Below are 20,847 nucleotides of genomic sequence, written 5' to 3' on the forward strand. Positions count from 1 at the left end.
CCTATTGAAATCACATGGCATGAAGGCGATGAAGGGCGATGCGAGTCGCAGCTCCTCCATCTCCATCCTCGTCTCCGCGCGTGCGCTGAAGATTCGCTTTGCATCAGCTGCGTACAAGATTTGACTGCATTGTCAAGGAAATGCCGAACTGGGCGTTCCTCTAGGATCTGGCCCGAGAGTGTTTTGAGAACCGGTTCAGTGCAACAACGCGCTGAGCCCAGGCAACCAAACGAGCCAAAAATTGTTAGACTGATGTGAGCCAAGTTAAAACCAGGCAACCAAACACGCCCTTATCTACACCGACGGGGAAAAGGCGGACCGCATCAAACACGTACGGCGTCCGGCCGGCGCGCGCAACGTACGTGGCCGACGACAAAGTCCAACTTGTTCGGCGCCCGCCGGTCAATGCCGTCCTTGCACGAGGCTACATATCATCGCTTACGTGCGTACGTGCAGCACGGCCACACGCACGTACGGCTGCCACTCGATCCTACGACGCCGCGCGCACGGCCTGGTCGTCGTCGTTGTCTGGCCGGCACCTGGAGAGCGACGCACGCTTCGTTTCGTTTCAGCGTCCCGAAACCACAACTCGATCGGTCCCTTTGCTTGCTCGCATTGATCAGCCTCCGTCCCGATCCTGACAAGTCTCACTCCTTAATTAGTCGGTGGACGGTGGCCCGATCGATCCTACCGCGCGCGCCGTCAGGTTCTGACTTTGAAGTTCATCTGTTCGCTGCAGTCTCACGAGCTGATCGACGACAAGTTAAGCTAGCTAGCTAGCCATGAATGGAACTGGGCAGCAGCAGCAGGTGGACGAGCGCAGCGACAGCACGGCTCCGTAGCCACACGACCAAGGGACATGCCTACGGGCTACGGGACGACAAATCCACAACCTAGCACCAAACAGGGCAACACATGCACTAGCCATGGCGTGTGTGGCCTGATTAGCTTGTCTCACGGCCCGATCGATCGAGCTGTCGTGTCGTCTGTAATCTTGTATGCAATGCGAGCGTGTGATGTTGCTGCTCACTGATGGGACGAGTCTCGCTATGGCACGATTGATCGAGGGACATGTTCTTGTGGACAAACCCAAGTTTGCATGCTGTGGATCGAGACCGGTCACGGCGAGCAAAGTGCCCATCGAACGTGACTCATCGCTGTCACATTGACATTGATCGACTCATGTACTGCACCTGAGAAAATTCTATCCAAGTGGAAGAACGATGATGATGGGAAACGGTAACAGAAGATGGGCCCATATCTCTTCATTGTTTGCAATGAGCATAATGTTCTTTTAAGGAATGAGCATAATGTTTGTTTTGGTTGAGACTTGAGACAACTGTACTTAGAAGAACGATGATGATGGGTAAATGGTAACAGAAGATGGGCACCGATCTCTTCGTTATTTGCAATGAGCACAATGTTGTTGTGCCATATATGGCTGAAAGAAGATGGAACTTCAGTTTCAAAATATGGCTTATAATTAGTGTTGATCTATATAATGAATTGGCAGAAGGTCGGAACATGATGAATTGATGATGGTTGTTTGAGAAAAAACACAAACATAACAAATTATTTCAGTAGCGGATTCGATCAACTTCCCTTTGGGACAAGCTCTATTATGTACTCCGTATCTCCCAGATTACCAAGCTCTATTATTTTAGTTTTGGCATTAGCTCTATTATGTAGCGTATTCCTTGTGCTTGTACCGGTTCAAGCACAGTCAAATTTTAATCTACTGAGGAATTTGAGAGTTCCATAAATGTTTAAACAATCCATCAACCTAGTGAAAGCGGCGAACAACATTTAGATAGTGTCGCTTGACCTCATCCAGCATGAAGATAATGATCATGCTCTTTGCATCCGTTTAAAAAAAACGATGCTCTTGCATGGGCTGCTAGACTATCTGTATCAGAGGCACCAAAAATAAAGATGATGATAATGGACAATGAAATGGACCTACTTCATAAAGGGTACTCCTTGCGCTCCATATAAATTGTCGCTGATTTAGATGTATCTAGACATACACTAGATTGGTTGTTTCTGATTTGGATGTATCTACACGCAAAATTTGTTCCATATTAGTTGTTGCTGATTTTTGTGTCGGTACATCCAAATCAGCGACAACTTATATGGAACGTAAATATTAAGAGAAGTTAGGTACTTACTCTTAAGGCAATACTACAAGATTAGAACTAGCAAGAATCCCTTAGTATATCCTTTTTAAACAGATTAGCCATATTGGTGGCCTTAGTCAAAGTCAACAATTCAATGAGCAAAATCAACACCAAGAATTCGTGGAATGCTGACGGATCATCTGGTCAAGAAATCGCCAGAAAGATAAACAAATGGACGAGCGCCCAAGTAGCTCGTGCATGCATTCGGTCCAAAACCGCCGGCCGGCTCGGCGACCACCAGCGGCTGCGAGATCGTCGAAACGTCACGCAGCCTGATGGAATCAAATTATCGTAGACAGTATAACAGTACGGTCGACGGGTGACTTCATGTGTTCCTGACCTGTCTTTCCTTGCCTGTGAAATCTCTTCTGCTCGACGCTGTCAAGTGTCAACTGTGTTGACTTCGCATGGAGCAGCTGGCAGGGGCAGCGAGGCAAAGGAAGAAGTACAAGGAAAATATACTACAGCTTCTAGACTTTTTGTGTAGAAATGTACGGAGTAGAATAGATTTTTAGCATATCCTCGAGAGTTTGTAGCTCGACAAGTGGCTCCATTTTTCTTCATTTGCTTATATTCTGTAGAGCCGTGACTTGGATAGACGAGGTTAGTCAAGTTGCCCATCGTCACAAAATTCTTCGTGAGCCTAACTTAGTAGGATCGGATTTGAGATCTGTTGTGTGCAGGCAACGAAGATTTTTATCACAAAATTCCGTACGTAATCCAAAGATCAATCCGTTGCGCACACAATCCAAAAAGACACGAATATATGCATCAATGCCTGCGTGCAGGGAGATCTCAGTGAGCACAAGCAGAGTACCGAGACAAAATTGAATTATCAGCATCATGATGAATGTGTTCTGAGGCATGAAAACTGGTTTGGCCCTTTTGGAGAAAGGGAAACATCATCGCCCAACAGCTCACCTGATCATTCTTGGTTCGACAAACAAACCGAAAGTTGCAGGAAGGGGGTTAATTACCCAGGCTGCTAACAATGCATTTGCATGCTTAATTTATGGAAAGGACGAGATTAGTCTAGGCAATGCGTCTCGCACCTCTCGTGTAGCTTTATGGCATGCAGGCGTTATCACAATTATGCTAATGCCAAAACTAAAATAAGCAAACAGAGGTTGAAAGAAAGAAAGTAAGCAAGAACAGTCTCAAATAGTTTAGTATCATCTACTAATAAATTTGCCTTCAGCGGCTAAGCAGGAAAGCTTCTTTTGCCAGACGATGAACTGTCAGTAGAAATATGTCAGCTGTACAAGCCTAACAACGCACCAGCTCAGAGTTTCCTTCACGCCCCGAAGAACTGCATATCAATGTACCGACATGATTTGAACTGGTTTCACATCCATGCTTTAAAGGGAGACCTGACCGCTAGGCTGGAGAACATTTCAGAAGTAAAAAAGCTCATCAAACTATGTAAACTACAGACATGATAACAACAACAAAAAGGTTCTACCAAAATCAGACATGAACGCTTACCACAAGTTGACCAAATGATATTTCTTGGTTTAGGTACATGGAGCTCAGGTGTCACCTTACTCTTTACAATCGTCTGTGGATCTCATAGCTCTGTTCATGTTATCTAGATAGCCCTGTCCACAAAGAATTAATTCTCAATCTCACTAACGCAGATATTCAGCTGGACCTACAGATCTACCATGATGATTATCTCAACTGAAAGCATGAACCAACTGACTGGAATATGATGTCAGCCTGGTACTTGGTGTATGTACCTGGAGTATGCAAACTGCAGCAAACTTATCTGTCATGGTTTTGGTCTCTACCGGAGTATTTAGTTTCAGAGGATTTAGAAGGGCTTCCACACACTGCAAAAACATCAAGATCGGTCAGAAAACTTCACCATCAAATCATTCGGAAACATAGATGCCATTATTTTCCCACAAAACAACCTATAGCAGTCTTATAAAACTACAATGTAACCAGTGGGTAAAGCAGTACTGCACTCCACCCCTTCTCCTGCTTCAATAAAAATGTGCACAGATGAAAAGAGACTTGTCACCTTTGAGGTAAAATTTTCATCCCAATATGTGTAGCCCAAATCATCAAGTTTCCCAGTTTTAGAAAGTTCTCCAACAAGAAGGCTTACTTGTATTGCCTGCTTACAGAAAAGACAACATTAAAGAACATAAATAAAGGTCAAACAGGTGGTGAACTATACTAGCAGAAGGATATTTTACATCTGGAGAAGATTGCCCCTGTAAGTTGAATGGATAACCCACAATAAGCCCTTTGAGGGAGTACTTCTTAACCTATTCACAAAAAAGAAAATGGCATTGCATCTTCAATGTGCACAACCGACAGTTGAAAAGAGGTCGGAAATCAAGAAAACTACACCATATGGAGCAGCTGAACAAGAGTAATGATTGAGAAATTACTAAGTTTGTAACTCGTCAAAAAAACTACTACCTCAGTTCAGCCAAGGGCTAGATTCTCTTTCATGTGTTCTGTCACATTGTGATTCGAAATCTACTTAGTTATAGGAATCTTTACTGCACCTAGTACATAGTTTTATTATGATTTTAAAATAGTGGTTGGCAATTATTTAACGTATGAAAATAGGAAAACTAACTTAAAATGCCACCCGCATGCCAAACAGAGCCTAACATGAGTTAAATATGCATAATATGCTGCAGGTTCACAAAATAAATGTTGAACCGGTTCTGGGCTAGTCTAGTGTGTATCTCTTTGGCCCATGTGGCCCATGTAGCTATGTGTATATATAGAAGGGTTCTCTCCTGAGAAACCCTAAGAGATAGAATACACAGCCAGTGGCGGCTGCCCAAACAACCTAGCCACTTTCACCTCTCCTGTAATCTACATGGTATCAGAGCAAGGCTCAATGGTGATGGTGGCCAAGATTGCTGCTGCTGGGAGCTGCGTTTCTCTGGTGGAGTGAAGAAGGGAAGGGAAAGTTCAGATCTGCAGGGGAGTGGATTTGGAGGAGCTGGTGGTAGTGCTGGAAGGAGGAGATGGGGAGAACGGCAACAACCAACAGCTGGCCCAGGCCTTGGAGAAACTGACGGAGTTCCTCATCGCCAAGAAGGAGGATGGTGCTAGCTACTCCGGTGCAGTTCCTCAACAGGTAGAGCTAGTTCAGAAGATCGATCTCATGCCAAATGAGATCAAACTAGAAGGTGTGGGAAACTACTTGAGCTGGTCAAGAAGGGCTCTTCTAATCCTGAAGACCAAGAATTTGGAGGGGTATGTATTTGGTCGGGGCGGTGAGCCGGTGGACAAGGAAAGTTCGAGTGGAAGAAATGGAGTACTACCAATTCTGTGGTGATGGCTTGGCTGTTTAACTCGTTAGTTCCTTTGATTGCTGCATCGGTGGAAGCTCTCTCTCTGCAGAAGAGGTATGGAGTACACTTGTCAAATTTGTACTCAGGGAAGGGAAATGTCATGCTGATGGCCCAAATTGAGGATAAGGTGCATGATTTAAAGCAAGGTGAAAAATCATTCATGGAGTATGTGGCTGAACTGCAGCGCTTGTGGTCTGATCTCGGATGACTGTGATCCACTTGAGCTTGCACATCCCGAGTGCATTGTTGCTGCAAAACAGTGGATAGAGCGCAGGCGTGTAATCCAGCTCCTGAAGGGACTGAACCCCTGTTTTGAAGGAAGGAGGGCAAATCTCTTTCACCAAACTAAACTGCCGTCTATTGGAGAGGTTATTGCAGCTATGTCACAAGAGGAGATGAGGCTAAAACTTGGAAAAGGAGGTGAACATGCCTCTAATCCTGCCTTCTTTGTGACAGAGAGGCGGGGAGACAAGGGACTGCTACAATTGTGGAAAACCAGGCCACCGAGCTATGATTGCACAGCTCCAAGGCGGGGTAGAGGAAGAGGTTACAACAGGGGGTTCTACCGTGGAGGTAGAGGTCGAGGCGGCCACAACTCGGGGCCACCGAGAGCGCATGTTGTTGTTTCTAAAGACGGTCAAGTAAGTGCAGCCACCCATGAAGAGATCAAGAAGGGTGGACAGGAGGATGCCACCTTTGGAAGCTTTGCACATTTCGCATACGCAAATGGAGGTAATATTGAAAAAGCATCTATAGCTACCCATAAAATTGATCCGAGTGGATCCTTGACTCGAGGGCATCTAAACATGTGACGAGCAACACTAAAGAATTTGAATCATATGATAAATATCCTATCTCTCGGATTGAAACCATACAAACTAGCGATGGCACATCACAACCCATCAAAGGTGTAGGGACTGTTCGGTGCACTCCCTTCATAAAACTATCTTCGGTGTTACATGTTCCAGCTTTCCCGAGTCAATTTGATATCTCTAAGTGCTTTAATTGATCAACTGGATCGCATAATATATCTTGATAAGAAAATGTGTGTGATCCAGGAGAGGTCGATCGGGCGAGAGGATTGGGACTGGAACCGGGCATAGAGGACTATGGTACATGGATCGTGGAGGTTCGGTGTTTGTCGTTGTTGCTGATGAAAGGGAGAATATTGCCATGATTCATCATTGTAGAATGGGTCATATGTCGTTTGATAAGATGATCGTAGTCTTCCACGATGTAATGCATGGAGTTGATAAAAACAAATTAAAATGTGATGCTTGTGAGTATGCCAAGCACACACGAACCGATTATGTGAGTAAGGGAATCCAAGTATATTCCCATTTATGCTTATTCATTCAGATGTGTGGACATGTCTGTTGTATCTGTGAGTGGAATGAAGTATTTTGTGACCTTTATTGATTGTCATACTCGTATGACACAGGGTTTATTTGATGCAACACAAGGATGAAGTATTCAAATGTTTCCGAACTTCTATTCTTATGTGAAAACCCGAGTTCAATGTGCGAGTACAGATGATCGGGATCGATAACGGAGCAGAGTATGTCAATAAAGGATTCGAGCACATTCTTGTCGAGCATGGCATCCTACATCGAGACCTCCTGTCCGAGACACACCTCCACGGAATGGAGTAGCGAGAAAGGAAGAATCGACATATTTTAGAAGTTGCAAGATCTCTCATGTTTACTATGAATGTGCCTAAGTTCCTGCGGGTGAAGCGGTGATGAGCTGCCACCTACTTGATAAATAGAATGCCTTCAAGAGTTATGGGCATGAAGTCACCATGTGAGATGTTAATGGGTGAGAATACATTTCTAGTCCCACCAAAATTATTTGGTTGTACTTGTTTTGTTAGAGATCACGAGACCATCCGTTGGTAAACTTGACCCAAAAGCGATAAAATGCATTTTTATTGGATATGCCTGCGGGAAAACGTGGCTACAAGTGTTGGAGTCCATCGAACGACGTACCTTTGTAAGTATGGATGTCACTTTTCGAGAATCCGAGCCCTTCTATGGTGAAAAGACTGATATAAGTATGTTGTTTGAGGAACTTGACCAACGAGAAAAATAATGAGGTTGGCCAAGAGGGGGAGAAGAGTATTGTTACAAGTCCAGAACAACATGCTCCACAACCAATTGTGGTTTCGGTCCCTATTTCGTGAGATGCTCGGACCATCTAATGTCCATGTTGAACCACCTATTGTACAACCTCGAAAACGTACAAAGGTGGAGGGACAACATACTCGGTGTATTCGCGACGACCTCGACGGGGAGTACAACGGGAGCAACCGGTGCGGGGAGCAACAGGTGCGGGGGAACAACAAATGCAAGGGGAGCAACGGGAGGATGATGTTGATGATAGTAGGTCTAGTGGCAGCTGTCATTCGAAAATGGGTCCGCAACCATAGATGAGTCAATGAATTTGCCAATTGCTTTGAGGAAGGGTAAACGTGGAGTTAACCATGACATTGGCAACTATGTGTCTTATAAGTGCTTGTCTCCCTCGTACGAGCATTTGTTGGTTCTCTCGCAATCTATCTCAATTCCAAGCTGATTGGAAAGCAGCTAGACAAGATCCAAAGTGGAGGCATGCTATGATGGAGGAGCTTGGATGCTTTGAGGAAGAACAAAACATGGGAACTTGCACACCTTCCGGAAGGAAAGAAGGCGAGTGTCTTGCAAGTGGATTTATACAATTAAACAAAATTCGGAAGGCAAGATCGACCGATATAAAGCAAGACTAGTGGCGAGGGATATAGTCAAACCTATGGCATAGATTATGATGAAACATTTGCTCCTAGGTGGCGAAAATGAATACTTGTGAGGATTTTGATTTCTTGTGCTTGCTAATTTTGGGTGGCCTTTACACCAACTAGATGTTAAAAATGCCTTCTTGCATGGTGATCTAAAAGAAGAAGTGTACATGGAACTCCCACCGAGGCTTTGCTACATCGAAACTGCCGGCAAGGTATGCAGATTGAAAAAGTCTCTTTATGGCTTAAAACAATCTCCAAGGGCATGGTTTGATGATTCGAGCGTGCGGTTGTGATATGGGCTACATGCAATGTAATGGAGATCACACTGTCTTTTATAGACATCAAAACCAGAAAATCACAATACTTGCGAGTGTATGTTGATGACATCATAATTACTGCGATGATGAAGCAGAAATAGTAAAGCTGAAAGGATGCTTGAGTAAAGCATTTGAAGTCAAAGATCTTGGAAAACTCAAATATTTCTTAGGCATAGAAGTTGCTAGGTCTCCAAAAGGAATTGCTCGTCCCAAAGAAAATATACCTTGGATCTTCTCGGTGATACGGGCATGCTTGGATGCCGGGCAGCTCCAACCCCCATCGATCAAAACCATAAAGTGACTCGCTATGTTCGAGTGAACCGGTTGATAAGGAGAGATATCAAAAGCTGGTTGGGCGACTTTTATATTTGTGTCATACAAGGCCCGACATTGCTTATGCAAGTGAGTATTGTAAGTAGATATATGCATAAGCCAAGGAGTGGACATATGGATATTGTTTACGTAATCTTGAGGTATTTAAAGGGTAGTCCAGGTAAAGGGCTATGGTTTAGGAGCAACGGACACTTAGGAGTTGATGGGTACGTCGATGCTTGATTGGGCAAGTTGTCCGGATGATAGAAGATCAACTTCGAGCTATTGTGTCTTTGTTGGAGGGAACTTGGTGTCATGGAGGAGTAAGAAGCAACCCGTAGTGTCCAAATCAACTGCTAAGGTGAGTACGGAGCAATGTCTCAAGGACTAAGTGAAATGTTGTGGGTGAGAAATCTCCTTAGTGAACCGAAGGTGCTTGAGACAGGGCCATCTAAATGTGTGGTGTGACAATCGATCGACCATCGGCATTGCCAATAATCTGTGCGAGCATGATCGAACCAAGCATGTGGAGATAGACCGATTCTTCATCAAGGAAAAATTGGATGCGAGGAATTATCAAAATATCTTATGTGAGTTCGGGACATCAAGTGGTCAATTGTCTAACCAAGGGTGCAGGAACTAAGGAGTGCAATTTGGCTTGTGGCAAGATGGGAATGATAGATATCTATCACCCATCTTGAAGGGGAGTGTTGAACCGGTTCTGGGCTAGTCTAGTGTGTATCTCTTTGGCCCATGTGGCCCATGTAGCTATGTGTATATATAGAAGGGTTCTCTCCTGAGAAACCCTAAGAGATAGAATACACAGCCAGATGGCGGCTGCCCAAACAACCTAGCCACTTTCACCTCTCCCGTAATCTACAATAAATTATGGTAAAACCAAATGAGATACAAAAGGAAAAAAGTAACAAAAAGAAAACTAGAGCTATTTGCTAATTTAACTTAATATTATTTGTGCATGCTATGCCCACGTGATGGCTTTATCTTTAACATCCAAAATAAATGTTAAATCTATGTTCTTTTTTCCACAAGGTTCTACTAGTCCTGTTTACACTATGTATGGCTCCGCATATCGTAAAATAGCTTCAATCAAGCCTGATTCAGGTCCATTCTACACACAAATCTCAAGTTAGGAGTTGTGAATACCCATCTAGGAGGCTACGAAAATTCAAGTTAGTACCGAGCATTGGTTAAATTTTACGAAGTGTGGCCAACGATTGCACCATTACGAGTATAGCAATACTCGAGGTGACTATCTTGTTCCGCACAGTTGCATATGGAAAGAAAAAACCAACTTCCAAAAATGATGACATTTATGTTGCTAAATTATTTTGATTTGTCCAAGGTCAATCATCAATGCTGCCCTTAAATATCTTGGGAAGGTAAGTGGGATGGGAAAGAAGCCAATACGAGACAAGACATGAAACCCCGACTTAATGCAAATAAGAACAAATTTCCCTTTTTTACCACTGATTAGAAGCAAAGTGTACATTTCAGAATGCAAAATCAACCTCAATCAATGAAATTTTATAAATGTTCACGGGGGTGCAAAGCATTCAATATAGAATAAAGTGACATTGCATGTTGAATACTTGACTTCATGTTGATGAGTAAGTTTTAGATGTGAACAGGTACATTAACATACCAGGTGTTTTGAAATCGTCCGCCATCAAGTCGATGTTTGTCTTTGTCCTACCCAAGACACTCGCAAGATACAATCAATGTGCATATTAGTTCCAATATGCAAGTTTACTTTATTAAGGCAATGCAATCACATCATCTATCTCATCACCAGATCATAAAAAATATAAACTACAAAACTATCATAATATTTTTTCTCAAGATAAAAGTATTGACTACAATAGAGGAAGCAGGTTATTTGAAATTTAAGATCACAATCCATATCCAAGAAACTGAGAATCATAGTAAGGTGTTATGTGAACATCACATGGCTCACACAGACCAAGCTAGGGAGTGGATCATGATGATCTCTGAGTAGTTCATCTTTAAATTAGGAAGAATCGAGAAATAGTAGGATTCTGGTTCAAGTCTAGTTCCGGCTTGTGGTTGAAGTGCACCATATTATATAAAACTATCATGTAACCTCAGATAATGAAGCAATAAAATAGAAGAATAAGTCTCCACCTAGCCTCCCGCAGCAAGAGCACCTCCCCTACTTCTCTACAAAACCCTAGTTTCATAATGGTCTCGGATAATAGTTATTTAATGCCTCAACAGACTTGATCGCATTATTTATACTAACAATAGACGCAATGAGTACATGAACACTGCAGGAAGTTTGAACTCCGCTGCTCAAGTGCTCAGATAGTTAGAAAGACCAGTAGCCTAGCAGGGCTCATCCAAAGAAAATTTGACTTCCCTAGTCCAACCTGACTGAGTATAAAAGATGTTACTATTGGTCTAGGCGGAACAGACCAAAAACTGTGAACTCCTGAATCATGAATAGTATTCAAAGAAGGTGCAGGGAATATTGAAGGCAAAGAAGATGCGAGGATCAAAACAGGTTACTTGAATAGGATTGTGCATCACAGCATTTTGTTAATCACAACACTAGATTTTTGTAAAATGTTGAAGGCCTACAGACATTTCCTATAAAGTGGAATTATGGCAACTTCAACATGTTGCTCCAGTCCTTCGGTAGTGCTTTATCCGAGACTGGAAACTGCAACCCCAAGTCCCAATAGGGTGGTGATTTGTATGTTTTACAGAGAAAAGGTTAAACAAGCAACGACGGACCGATTGTAAATAATGTACTCCATTAAACCATTAGATGGCATGGAATGGAATATAAGCATTCTTGTACATTACATATGACACTTACATAGTTACATGTACGACATCGAACAGACAAAGTGCCGTATAAATTGCATGAACATACCGAAGTTACTTTTTATGTATTAAAAATAAGGAAGAAAACAAAATCTCAAGACATATCAGCCGCACATATGCATCAAGAAAACCGCTATCAAACATGAAGATTACCTTAGAGGCAAGGCAATCTTGTTTTGGGGATCAGAAACGGCTAGCCCCACATACTTACCGCCAACATCGAGCCCAAGCAGCCGGCCTCGCTTCTTTGACCCACCCTCAAGTACTTTCCGGAACAACTCCTCCGCTTTCAGCAGCCTCATTGTATGCCTCCTCTGCTTTCAACTGGGAACACAGAAAGGCAGGATGACGACTGAGTAAATCACAGACATGTGCAAAAGCGATCTTAATTTTTCTAAATTCATCCCAAATTTCGGAAAATCAAAGAGTTCGGATGGATTCACATCACGGTGTTAACGAGTCAAGCACCCCCACCGAAGTTCACGTGAGGATGGCTTAAGGGAAAAGCGATCTAGATTAATCCTTCTATGCGAGTGTCAAAACCATAAACCGAACATGGCCGAACTCACAAGACATCGCATAAGAAACATCTCGTCAAATCGAACTCGAGTCCGAGCGTCAACAAAGATTATGGGCAGTTGGTACTATAGCATAGTACTATAAGGTATATGGACTTGCAAGGGCGGAACAACACATATGGTACATTTGCACAAGCTTCAAACATAGAAAAATCGACTTCGCAGACGTCGCTCGTTCTCTTCTGTTTCTGCTCTTCTTGCCCGTGTTAGTTCCAATACCAGTAAAACATATATGTGACATATATTCCTTTTTTTTTTTTGCAAAAGACATATATTCCTCTTCATTTCTAGTTTTCTACAAGTGCCAAACTATCAATTGAATCAATATGAATCATGGACAGAAATATGCTAATGTTTGATATATCCATAGAGAGAGACACCTTCTGAAGAAAAAAGACAGCGCGCACAGCAAGCATAGACACTAATCATTGAAGATCCAGATTCCCCAGCGTCTAGGTACATAACAAAATTGAAGATATGTAAATCGGTACCCACTATCCAGTACCTGCTGTCGGTTGCCTTGCTGGAGCTGGACCTGCGTCCTGCGGAGGCGAGCCGATTTATCCGAGGGAGGGCCGAGCCGGGGGGGCGGGGGTCTGCTGCCGGCGTCCGAGAGTTGGGGGCGAACCGGCGGAGGGCCGAGCCAGGCCAGCCGGCGAATCGGGGGCAGAGGCGCGGAGCCGTGGAGGGCGCAAGGGCAGCAGCCGTCGAACGGCCGGAGATTGGAGAGCGGAGGCCGCGGAGGTCAGCAAGGTCGTCTCTTCCATCGCTCGGGATCGTCTCTTGGCTGGTCAAAGTTGGGCCAGAGAGATGGGTACCCAGTCCTTTTTTCCCAAATTTCTGGGTGGGCCACGGACCCCCGCTAGGTCCGCCCATGGGCCATGGCCCGTGACCCCTAGCCGCAGGAGCCGCTCTGCATCTCGCCTCCGTCGGCCCAGGGAGGCAGGTACGAACTGCGCAGCGCCATGTTCGGCGTCGCACTGAACTGGGTGCCAGGGAAAACGGAGGAAGGGAGATAGTGGAGTTGGGGCGCGTGTGCTCACCCGATTCGCTCGGCAGCAGCGGACAACAACCGGTCGGAGCAGAGATTGGTGACGGCCGGCGGGGCTGAGGCCCGACGGCGAACGGCAGAGCTTGAGAGACCCAACCTGGAGGAGACGCCGCCGTATCGTCTCGTCGCCGGTGAAGCAAAGAGGAGCGAGCTCGCTGCTCGCAGGGTGCGGCGGCCGGGGTTTGCAGCTCTTCGGAAGGAAAGTTGGAGCTGGAAAGCAGGCCAATGTGCTGGGCTGGGCTGGGCTGGGCCAACAACATACTTAAGGGCTCAGATACTTGTATTGTATGAAATGGGCCGGAACAGCAGAAGAGTTCAAGCACTGGAGACCACACTGAACTGGTGCTCAGATTGACAGATTCCCAGGTCCTCCCTCCTCTTCAGCCATCGCCCATCGGTGGTCGGAGACTGCGCGACGACGAGCAGAGAAGCTCCCATGGCGGAGGCAGCACCAGAGCAGCGGAGCCCCGCAACCCCCCGCCCAGTCCGATGCATCGTGAAGCTAGGTGCTAACCCCTTTTCTTGTGCACTTCTATAGCTGTGTATTTATTTCCTCTGCAGCCGGCCGGTGTTGATTGATTCAGAGCACGAAATCTGCTGACGCGCGCAGGCGGAGCGGCCATCACGAACAAGGGGGAGCTGGAGAGCATCGACGAGGGGAGCCTGCGGTCGGCGTGCGCGCAGCTGCGGCAGGCCATGTCCGGCGACGCCACACCGGAGAAGGCCATGGGGATGGACTGGAGCAGGAGGCCCGGCGATCCGGCCGACCCGGCCGTGGACACGGACGGGTTCAGGGATATGGCTGGGCTGGGGATCGACACCAACTTCATCGTCGTCCACGGTGCCGGTATGTATAGCTCGGAGTCTGTTTTTGCCTCTGGGCTGTGGTTCTCTGTCTTTGGGGTGTAGTCGTGTAGAATCCACATGAACATGATTGCTAGCTAGCACGTGCCCGTGAAATCCCTCCCAGTTAGCGAGCAGCTTCAACACATTGGTTTTCGACTTTGTTGTGGATTTCAATCTAAGTTGGGTCTAATAGTAGCTTCTAGGTCCTTCCTGACGGACAGTGCTAAACAACAAGGGAGATTGGTCAATATCTTGTTGCCTGTAATGCCTGTACCTATAATTGGACCGCTAGAGTTTGAGTTTGTAATTGTGTTGTTCAGTGATGTCGAGATTGTAATAATCTGCTACCTGAATTTAATGCTTCAGGTTCTTTTGGTCACTTCCAAGCAAGTAGATCTGGAGTCCATAAGGGAGGGTTGCATACACCCCTGGTGAAGGCTGGCTTTGTGGCTACCAGAATTTCTGTATGTACCATTTCTAAATTCTACTTCTAATAATTGAAAGGCAGTTCTCCTGCTGGTTACTCGATTTTTTTATTTTTTTGGCTATCATGTCAATATCTTAGCTTTCAGATATATGGCTTATTTGTTCAGGATCTTGTTGATGCATGCCATTCTTCTCTGAACAATGTTCTAATGATGTTACATTGTTATTTAGGTGACTTCTCTCAACCAAGAAGTCGTTAGAGCCTTGGCAAAAGGTACACTACATGGAAATGAAGACTACTGCACTTTATGCTAATAACTCAGCTGCATGCTTACTATGGTAACCTGTCATTATGTTTGGCTAGTGTGTTGTCACTAGCGTTGTGTTGCATATATATTCAAAATTCATGATTATGTTTATTCTTGTTTCTCCACTAGATCTGCGTCTGTTCTGTGTTGATCTGTAATGAATTCTGTCATGGTATGAAGTTTTTACTTACAATTGCAAGGATGCATGTCCATATATCAATAGCACTTCATGTATCTGTCATATTGATGGATTTTCAATTAAACTGACCAGTTAATGTGTCCAATTTTTGGTCTATATTGAATATAACAACTATTAATTTGTTTGTGTGGATCAGTGGTAAGTAATTGACTTGTTGAACTGAATATGCTTCTCCAGAACGATTACCTTCCATTGGATTGTCACCATTTGCTTGTGGATGATCTACTCAGCAAAGGAAGGTGAGCAAACTAGAGGATTGCCGCATCTTTGATAGACTACTTTCTCGTGGATCTATGTCTAATCCTGTTAACAAAGATGTATTTTGCTTATTATTTCACATATTTGCATTTGCAGCTTGTGTCAGCCAATGCTTCTCAAATAATTCAGTCGCTCCATGCTGGCTTTGTCCCTGTAAGCTGTTGCATCTAAGATTTTGAATAACTATATCTGTAGAAATTTGCTTGACCTAGGTTTTCAGTTTAAATAATATAATTATCATGTGAATCATGTATGGCAAAAATGTTGTTTCTGGTTATTAGTAACATATTCTGTAGGCATGTGTTTAGTGAGCAATCTTCACCAAAACTTATCTGTTGCCAACATTGCTCTGATGTGCATTGTTAAGTAATGAATTATTTCTGAAATTTGAATTTAACTCGGAAACTGGAATGTTGTAAGAATAAGAGAGGTACCACCTAACTGCCACTTGTTTCCATCTACATATAAAAAGAACACAATGTTGCAGCTTCAGTTTTCGGTGTAGAATAATGGTCCATTGTCTCATAGGTTTTGCATGGAGATGGTGTTCTTGATGAGTTACTGGTGAGTTTTAAACTGGATTATGCCCACATTCTTGTTTAGATTCACATACATTCTGTCCTGTACTATGGCAATATTTTAATTCACTCGTACTCGGTTCCCGCAAAACCGGAGTATGCCTTTGTCCCTAACATGCGCCTAGTTCTGGCAAAACGGCAACCCCTCGCACGACACTCTCCACCAAGGCTGCACCGCCCAACGCTCTTGGCTCCCTCGACATCGGCACAAGGGCTACCACCTCGCACGAGCACCTCGGCTTCCTCTACAGTCCAAGCACCCACGATGCGACATCGTCCACAACGTTCCCGCTACGACTGCGGGGGAGTGTCAGCCCGTTGGTGCATACCTTCGGTTTCTCTCCAGTCTGACCGTCCGCGACGCTTCCATTGTTCACGTCACTACCGCTACGACTGCGGGGGAGTGTTACAAATATATTTGGTATATGTGTATTTGGTAGTATATGAGTTGTAATCATCTCCTACCTTATCTCCAGGATAGCCTTCTTGGCTTCCAAGATTTGTACCCCCGTATATACTCGCCTGAGAGGCTCAATACATCATTCAACATATACCGCCAATCTCTCTATCGTTCTACAGTTTAAACCACAGCTGGAGCATACAAAGGTAAATTTTGATGCATCTTATGTGAAGGAAAATAGGATGGGAGCTTAGGGTTTTATCTCCCGGTTAGACAGGGGCAAGTTCATCGTAGCAGGCTACCAGCATCAGGCATACTTTGAAATGATTTACAAGCGGGAGCTGAGCTTGCGTCGCGGCGAGGGAGGGAGTGACATCATTGGGTCTTTATTGAGCCGTTTTTGACGGAAATGCAACTTGGCTCCCGGGACCAGATGCTCTCGGATCATGTACCAACCAGAATGGGACATCTAGGTTGGCAAGTATGTATTTGTGACCGTATAAGCTACTATTGGCGAGCAATGCTACACATACGACCAAATCGTACGATCATTTACGTACGACCAGACTCAAATCTGGTTTCGTCAGGATATGGGACCCATCATTGGAAATCACCTGTGAGTCTTGTCGTACTAAAATCGTACACAAGAAAGTCGTACGTGAGGCATTTCCGACTATTGGCGGAATATGGTACAGTGCGCCGTTCGACCGTTGAGGCCTCATTCAATTGGACGGCCCGGAAGGAGATGGACTGGAACAAACGGATCCACGACGTTCTAGACTGACGCCAACATTTCTGGACCAAGAGCGTAGAGGCCCAACGACTCTCTGGATGAGGTGGCAAAAACTGTTCGATCCACTCTTCACAACCTGCAGAGGAAACAGCCACCTCTGATCTGGGAATTATGGAGATCAATGAGAAGTCGACGCATTCGCTTTGCTACGGGACTACGGGAGGCTATGTTTACCTCTGCACCTGCCATGCTACGGGAAACAGCCACCTCTAATCTGGGCTGCACTCCCCGTCCTCTCTCACGACTGCACCGCCCAGAGCATTGTTCGTGGTACCCTCGTAGATAGGTATGCTGTAAAAGTTGGGTGAGTTTTCCATCCCATGTGTACCTTACTGCGGCGTGGAGGAAGGGGACGAACCTGCTCACTCGATCCAGCGGGAACTCCAGCTCCTCGTTTCTGCTCGCCGGCGTCTCCATCCGCGCTGATCCTTCGCACTCCCGCCGCCGCCCACGCGCGCGACCGCCCCGCCCGCCGCCCTCGCCGGAATCTTGCAGCGGCTCGCCTCGCCCTTCTCTCTGCCCCGCGCGTCACTGCTTATTTTGCTCATTTTAGATGTGCTGACTTAGGCCTTGTTCGTTTAGTCCCAACCCGGCTGGGATTGGGTCGAAATCCGCGTGGATTGGCAGGGAGCTGACTCACCGGGGTTTAATCCCCGCACTCTTGTATGACATGTTCGGTTAAACCCTTTCAGTATTCCACCCCACCTTATTTCCGTCCAATCCTCTCCATTTCGCCGGGAAATAAACACACGACCCTCAGCTCGTGGAACACATCCCCGAATCGGTACGACTTTATCGTCTCTCTCGCCCTGATCTATCTCTCTCCGGCGATCTGCAAGGGCCGGCGGCGCGGCGGCGCGGGCTGACGGACGGCAGCGCGTAGCCAGTTGAGCAGATCAGGGCGTGCTTCTCCCTCCCTCTCCCCTCTCCAACCGGCGGCAAAGCGACCAACCGAGCAGCGCAAGGTAAACCCGGAGATCCCAATTCCGTCCGTGCCCAGCGATGCCCTGAGACGTCATCTCCGGCACCCTCTCCATCTCCGGCTGCTTCGCACTGGTACGCAGATACTCTTCCTCCTCCGCCGCCGCCCACAATTCCTAGGGCTTGGCATGTTTGGTAGCAATTTCTAGGGTTCTTAGCATGCTCGGTAGTGCCAGATCTTTGTTCCATGGAGGCTTGTTTCCATGGCCTTGGCTGCATCCATCGATTGGTACTATGTAGCTGTTTGTTTCCTCTCCGTGGAGTGTTTCTTTTCATGGGCTTGGCTGTATCCATCGATTGGAAAGGGAGGAAAACTACATGGATATTAGGAATTATAATAGTCCATTCTAGCTGATTTTCTGGGACAGGCCATCAGTCTCATGCATGTGGTTGACCAAGTTTCTTGTGCTTTTGGTTAGCTCCAAGTCTGATGCGTAGCTGCTTTGTGAGGTTTTGCATATAAAGGTTGCTACGCCTAGTAAGTTGTGGCTAACTAAATCATCGAGCTTTACAAATAAGTTAACTGCAAATTTATTTCTGTTCAACAAACTAGCTGAAGACACATAAAATTGCTCTTTTCTAGAAAATAAAAAGAAAAATGTTTTAGTTCTGGTTGTAGTGTAATCGAGCTGCTAGTTGATTGTATCTCAGTTTTACCATTTGTAGAAGTGGGCATGCTGGTGTTTGTTTCTGATTTGGAAACTGAACGTAATGCACATTTATTTTGTTGGGAATATTCAGTTTCATCAGATAAACCTGTTGTACTGTCTAGTGCTAGTTTAGAGTGTTGTTTTATTTTTGCAAATAAGTGAACTTGCTGTGAGCTTGTTCACGCCTTGGATTCAGTTTAGTTGTAGAAGACTAGGTCAGGTCAATCCTTTGACCATGTCGTAGGATGGCACGAGAGAACAGATCAAGGTGTCAGAATAGGAGCGACAGGGGACTTTGGGATGGCACTGTCCACTAGCATTTTGTGTCCTAGTTTCTAGGATCTCGTCTTTTGTCGTTCTGTAACAGGAGTATAAATAACAAGGAAAGAGAAAAACGGGGATGTTAAACACCTCACCAAAATACTCTTGTGTCATTGTGTCTTTGTGATGTGATGGTTTTAGCGAGGTTTGCAACTACATATTTGGTTCACTTCTTCATCAGAGAGAGGTCATGTACACAACTCGATTATTTGTTTTCATATTCTTGGTTTTTCATTGATCTCTGTGTTGGGTTGTGAGCTTTGTTCTGTTCTATATTTCACCAAGACGACTTGTAGTTAGCCCTCCGGCGTTGTAGACTTGTAGTTTATGTCTATGTTAACGGAAACAAATGCAACCCTGTAACTTTAAAACGACTTGCTTGTGGAGTAGAAGGCCGCTATAGCCAGTGCTCTCCTCCTCTTCGATTGTAGTGATTGTTTTGTACAAGTATGAGTGGGTGACCTTGTTTGCCTCTAACCTTATTTTACGTAGCATTTTTTCAAGAACGTGTAGGATCAGTATCTGCCACGGTACATACAGGCCTATTGCTGATATTATAACTATCTTGTTAGCAAGCTAGGGACTTTTTCCGTTTGTATGTCACTGTTTGTGTATAATGGCTAGCATTTCTATTACACAGTATACTTACTACTGTTGTTTACCAATAGCAAATGAAATTTCCATGTAGAAACTGATCGAACAATTTTTTCTGTCAATGGCAGCTGAAGATAATGTCATGTTCACTTCAAATGATGAAGCACATTTTTCTTTCAATGGCACAAGATTCAGTTCAAATTTTCATTCACTATTGACTGCGCAAGAGGATCTCAATCACGAGACGATGAAGATCCCGATCAGCAAGATCACATTAGGAGGCGATGATGATCATGCTCAGGAGGCGATGAGGAAGATCGCCTGAGTTGCGAGCAGCAGGTTGGAGGCGATGAGGATCTTGACCTCCTGCTCTCGACGGCGGGGCGGGACGGGACGGCTGAGCAGCGGTGAGGTGGGGCCAGCAGTAGTACCATGTTCCGTGTTTGCCCGTCGCCAGCTATGAGGAATTGAACAGAACATGCAATTGTATAGTACACGTGCGGGTGTGTGTGTGATGATGACGTGTTCGAATTTACAGTATTTTAAGAAAAATAGAAGTGTAATTTTGTACGCCGATGAATTTATCTAAAAGCAGAACATTAATTCATGCCCAGTGTGCAGTGTCTATTTTTTCCTATGAAACCAACCGTACAAGCGGAGCTTCAACAGGGATTAACCGAATGGCAGAAAAAGTTGGAGGATTTTGTGGAAGGGGTCAGTGGGGGTATGGGTGGCTGGTGCGGGTTCACCCAATTTCTCGAGCGACTCAATCCACCGGGGAATTCACCCCCACGTAACCGAACAAGGACTTACGGTTCGATGGCAACTCATCCCCGTCAAACCTGGACTTGTCGTCTAGGTCGCCGACACCAATATGTTCCACCCGTCCAGATCCGCCTCCTTACGCCTCTGTTACCTCCACCCGTTTTCTCTCTGTCAAACCCGCCGTCCCACATGCGGGCCCACCAACGTAACGTATGTGCACCGGCCTGTATTCGCGATTTACTGGCGACCGTACACCCACTCCCCTGTTCCAGCACATCAATCTCCGAACAACATTGTCTGGTCCAGATTTCCAGATCATATAG

General features: G+C 45.3%; 2 protein-coding genes and 1 long non-coding RNA gene across 3 annotated transcripts; 2 read left to right on the forward strand and 1 right to left on the reverse strand.

Moving 5' to 3' along the window:
* Window positions 1–3,052: 3,052 nt before the first annotated feature.
* Window positions 3,053–12,946, reverse strand: LOC124663148 (putative pre-16S rRNA nuclease). The gene is made up of 9 exons (XM_047200882.1): window positions 12,860–12,946; window positions 11,930–12,100; window positions 10,572–10,630; window positions 8,821–8,864; window positions 4,382–4,453; window positions 4,204–4,299; window positions 3,917–4,009; window positions 3,663–3,775; window positions 3,053–3,559 (listed from the first exon to the last, which is right to left on the reverse strand). Exons 2-8 carry the CDS (start codon window positions 12,076–12,078, stop codon window positions 3,719–3,721), a joined length of 570 nt encoding a protein of 189 aa, XP_047056838.1. The 5' UTR covers window positions 12,079–12,100; window positions 12,860–12,946; the 3' UTR covers window positions 3,053–3,559; window positions 3,663–3,718.
* An 857-nt stretch (window positions 12,947–13,803) lies between these two features.
* LOC124667919 (isopentenyl phosphate kinase-like) lies at window positions 13,804–15,464 on the forward strand. Its single transcript, XM_047205148.1, has 5 exons — window positions 13,804–13,911; window positions 14,016–14,252; window positions 14,618–14,715; window positions 14,909–15,016; window positions 15,362–15,464. Exons 1-4 carry the CDS (start codon window positions 13,842–13,844, stop codon window positions 14,990–14,992), a joined length of 489 nt encoding a protein of 162 aa, XP_047061104.1. The 5' UTR covers window positions 13,804–13,841; the 3' UTR covers window positions 14,993–15,016; window positions 15,362–15,464.
* Window positions 15,465–18,043: 2,579 nt separating this feature from the next.
* On the forward strand, window positions 18,044–20,366 carry LOC124668424. Its single transcript, XR_006991690.1, has 2 exons — window positions 18,044–18,269; window positions 19,888–20,366. It is a non-coding gene; the product is annotated as an uncharacterized LOC124668424 (long non-coding RNA).
* Window positions 20,367–20,847: the final 481 nt, after the last annotated feature.

Source organism: Lolium rigidum, chromosome 6 (assembly GCF_022539505.1).
Source record: "Lolium rigidum isolate FL_2022 chromosome 6, APGP_CSIRO_Lrig_0.1, whole genome shotgun sequence".
Classification (NCBI taxonomy): domain Eukaryota; kingdom Viridiplantae; phylum Streptophyta; class Magnoliopsida; order Poales; family Poaceae; genus Lolium; species Lolium rigidum.

What these genes read in the sequence shown, in the direction of transcription:
- LOC124663148 (XM_047200882.1), bottom strand. Translation starts at nt 12,078, where the DNA reads ATGAGGCTGCTGAAAGCGGAGGAGTTGTTCCGGAAAGTACTTGAGGGT. An exon ending in ATGAAAATTTTACCTCAAAG is followed by an intron (nt 4,010 to 4,203) that starts GTGACAAGTCTC and finishes ATGTTTTTGCAG; the next exon opens with TGTGTGGAAGCCCTTCTAAA. An exon ending in CTGCAGTTTGCATACTCCAG is followed by an intron (nt 3,776 to 3,916) that starts GTACATACACCA and finishes CTTTGTGGACAG; the next exon opens with GGCTATCTAGATAACATGAA.
- LOC124667919 (XM_047205148.1), top strand. Translation starts at nt 13,842, where the DNA reads ATGGCGGAGGCAGCACCAGAGCAGCGGAGCCCCGCAACCCCCCGCCCA. An exon ending in CCGATGCATCGTGAAGCTAG is followed by an intron (nt 13,912 to 14,015) that starts GTGCTAACCCCT and finishes TGACGCGCGCAG; the next exon opens with GCGGAGCGGCCATCACGAAC. An exon ending in CATCGTCGTCCACGGTGCCG is followed by an intron (nt 14,253 to 14,617) that starts GTATGTATAGCT and finishes TTAATGCTTCAG; the next exon opens with GTTCTTTTGGTCACTTCCAA.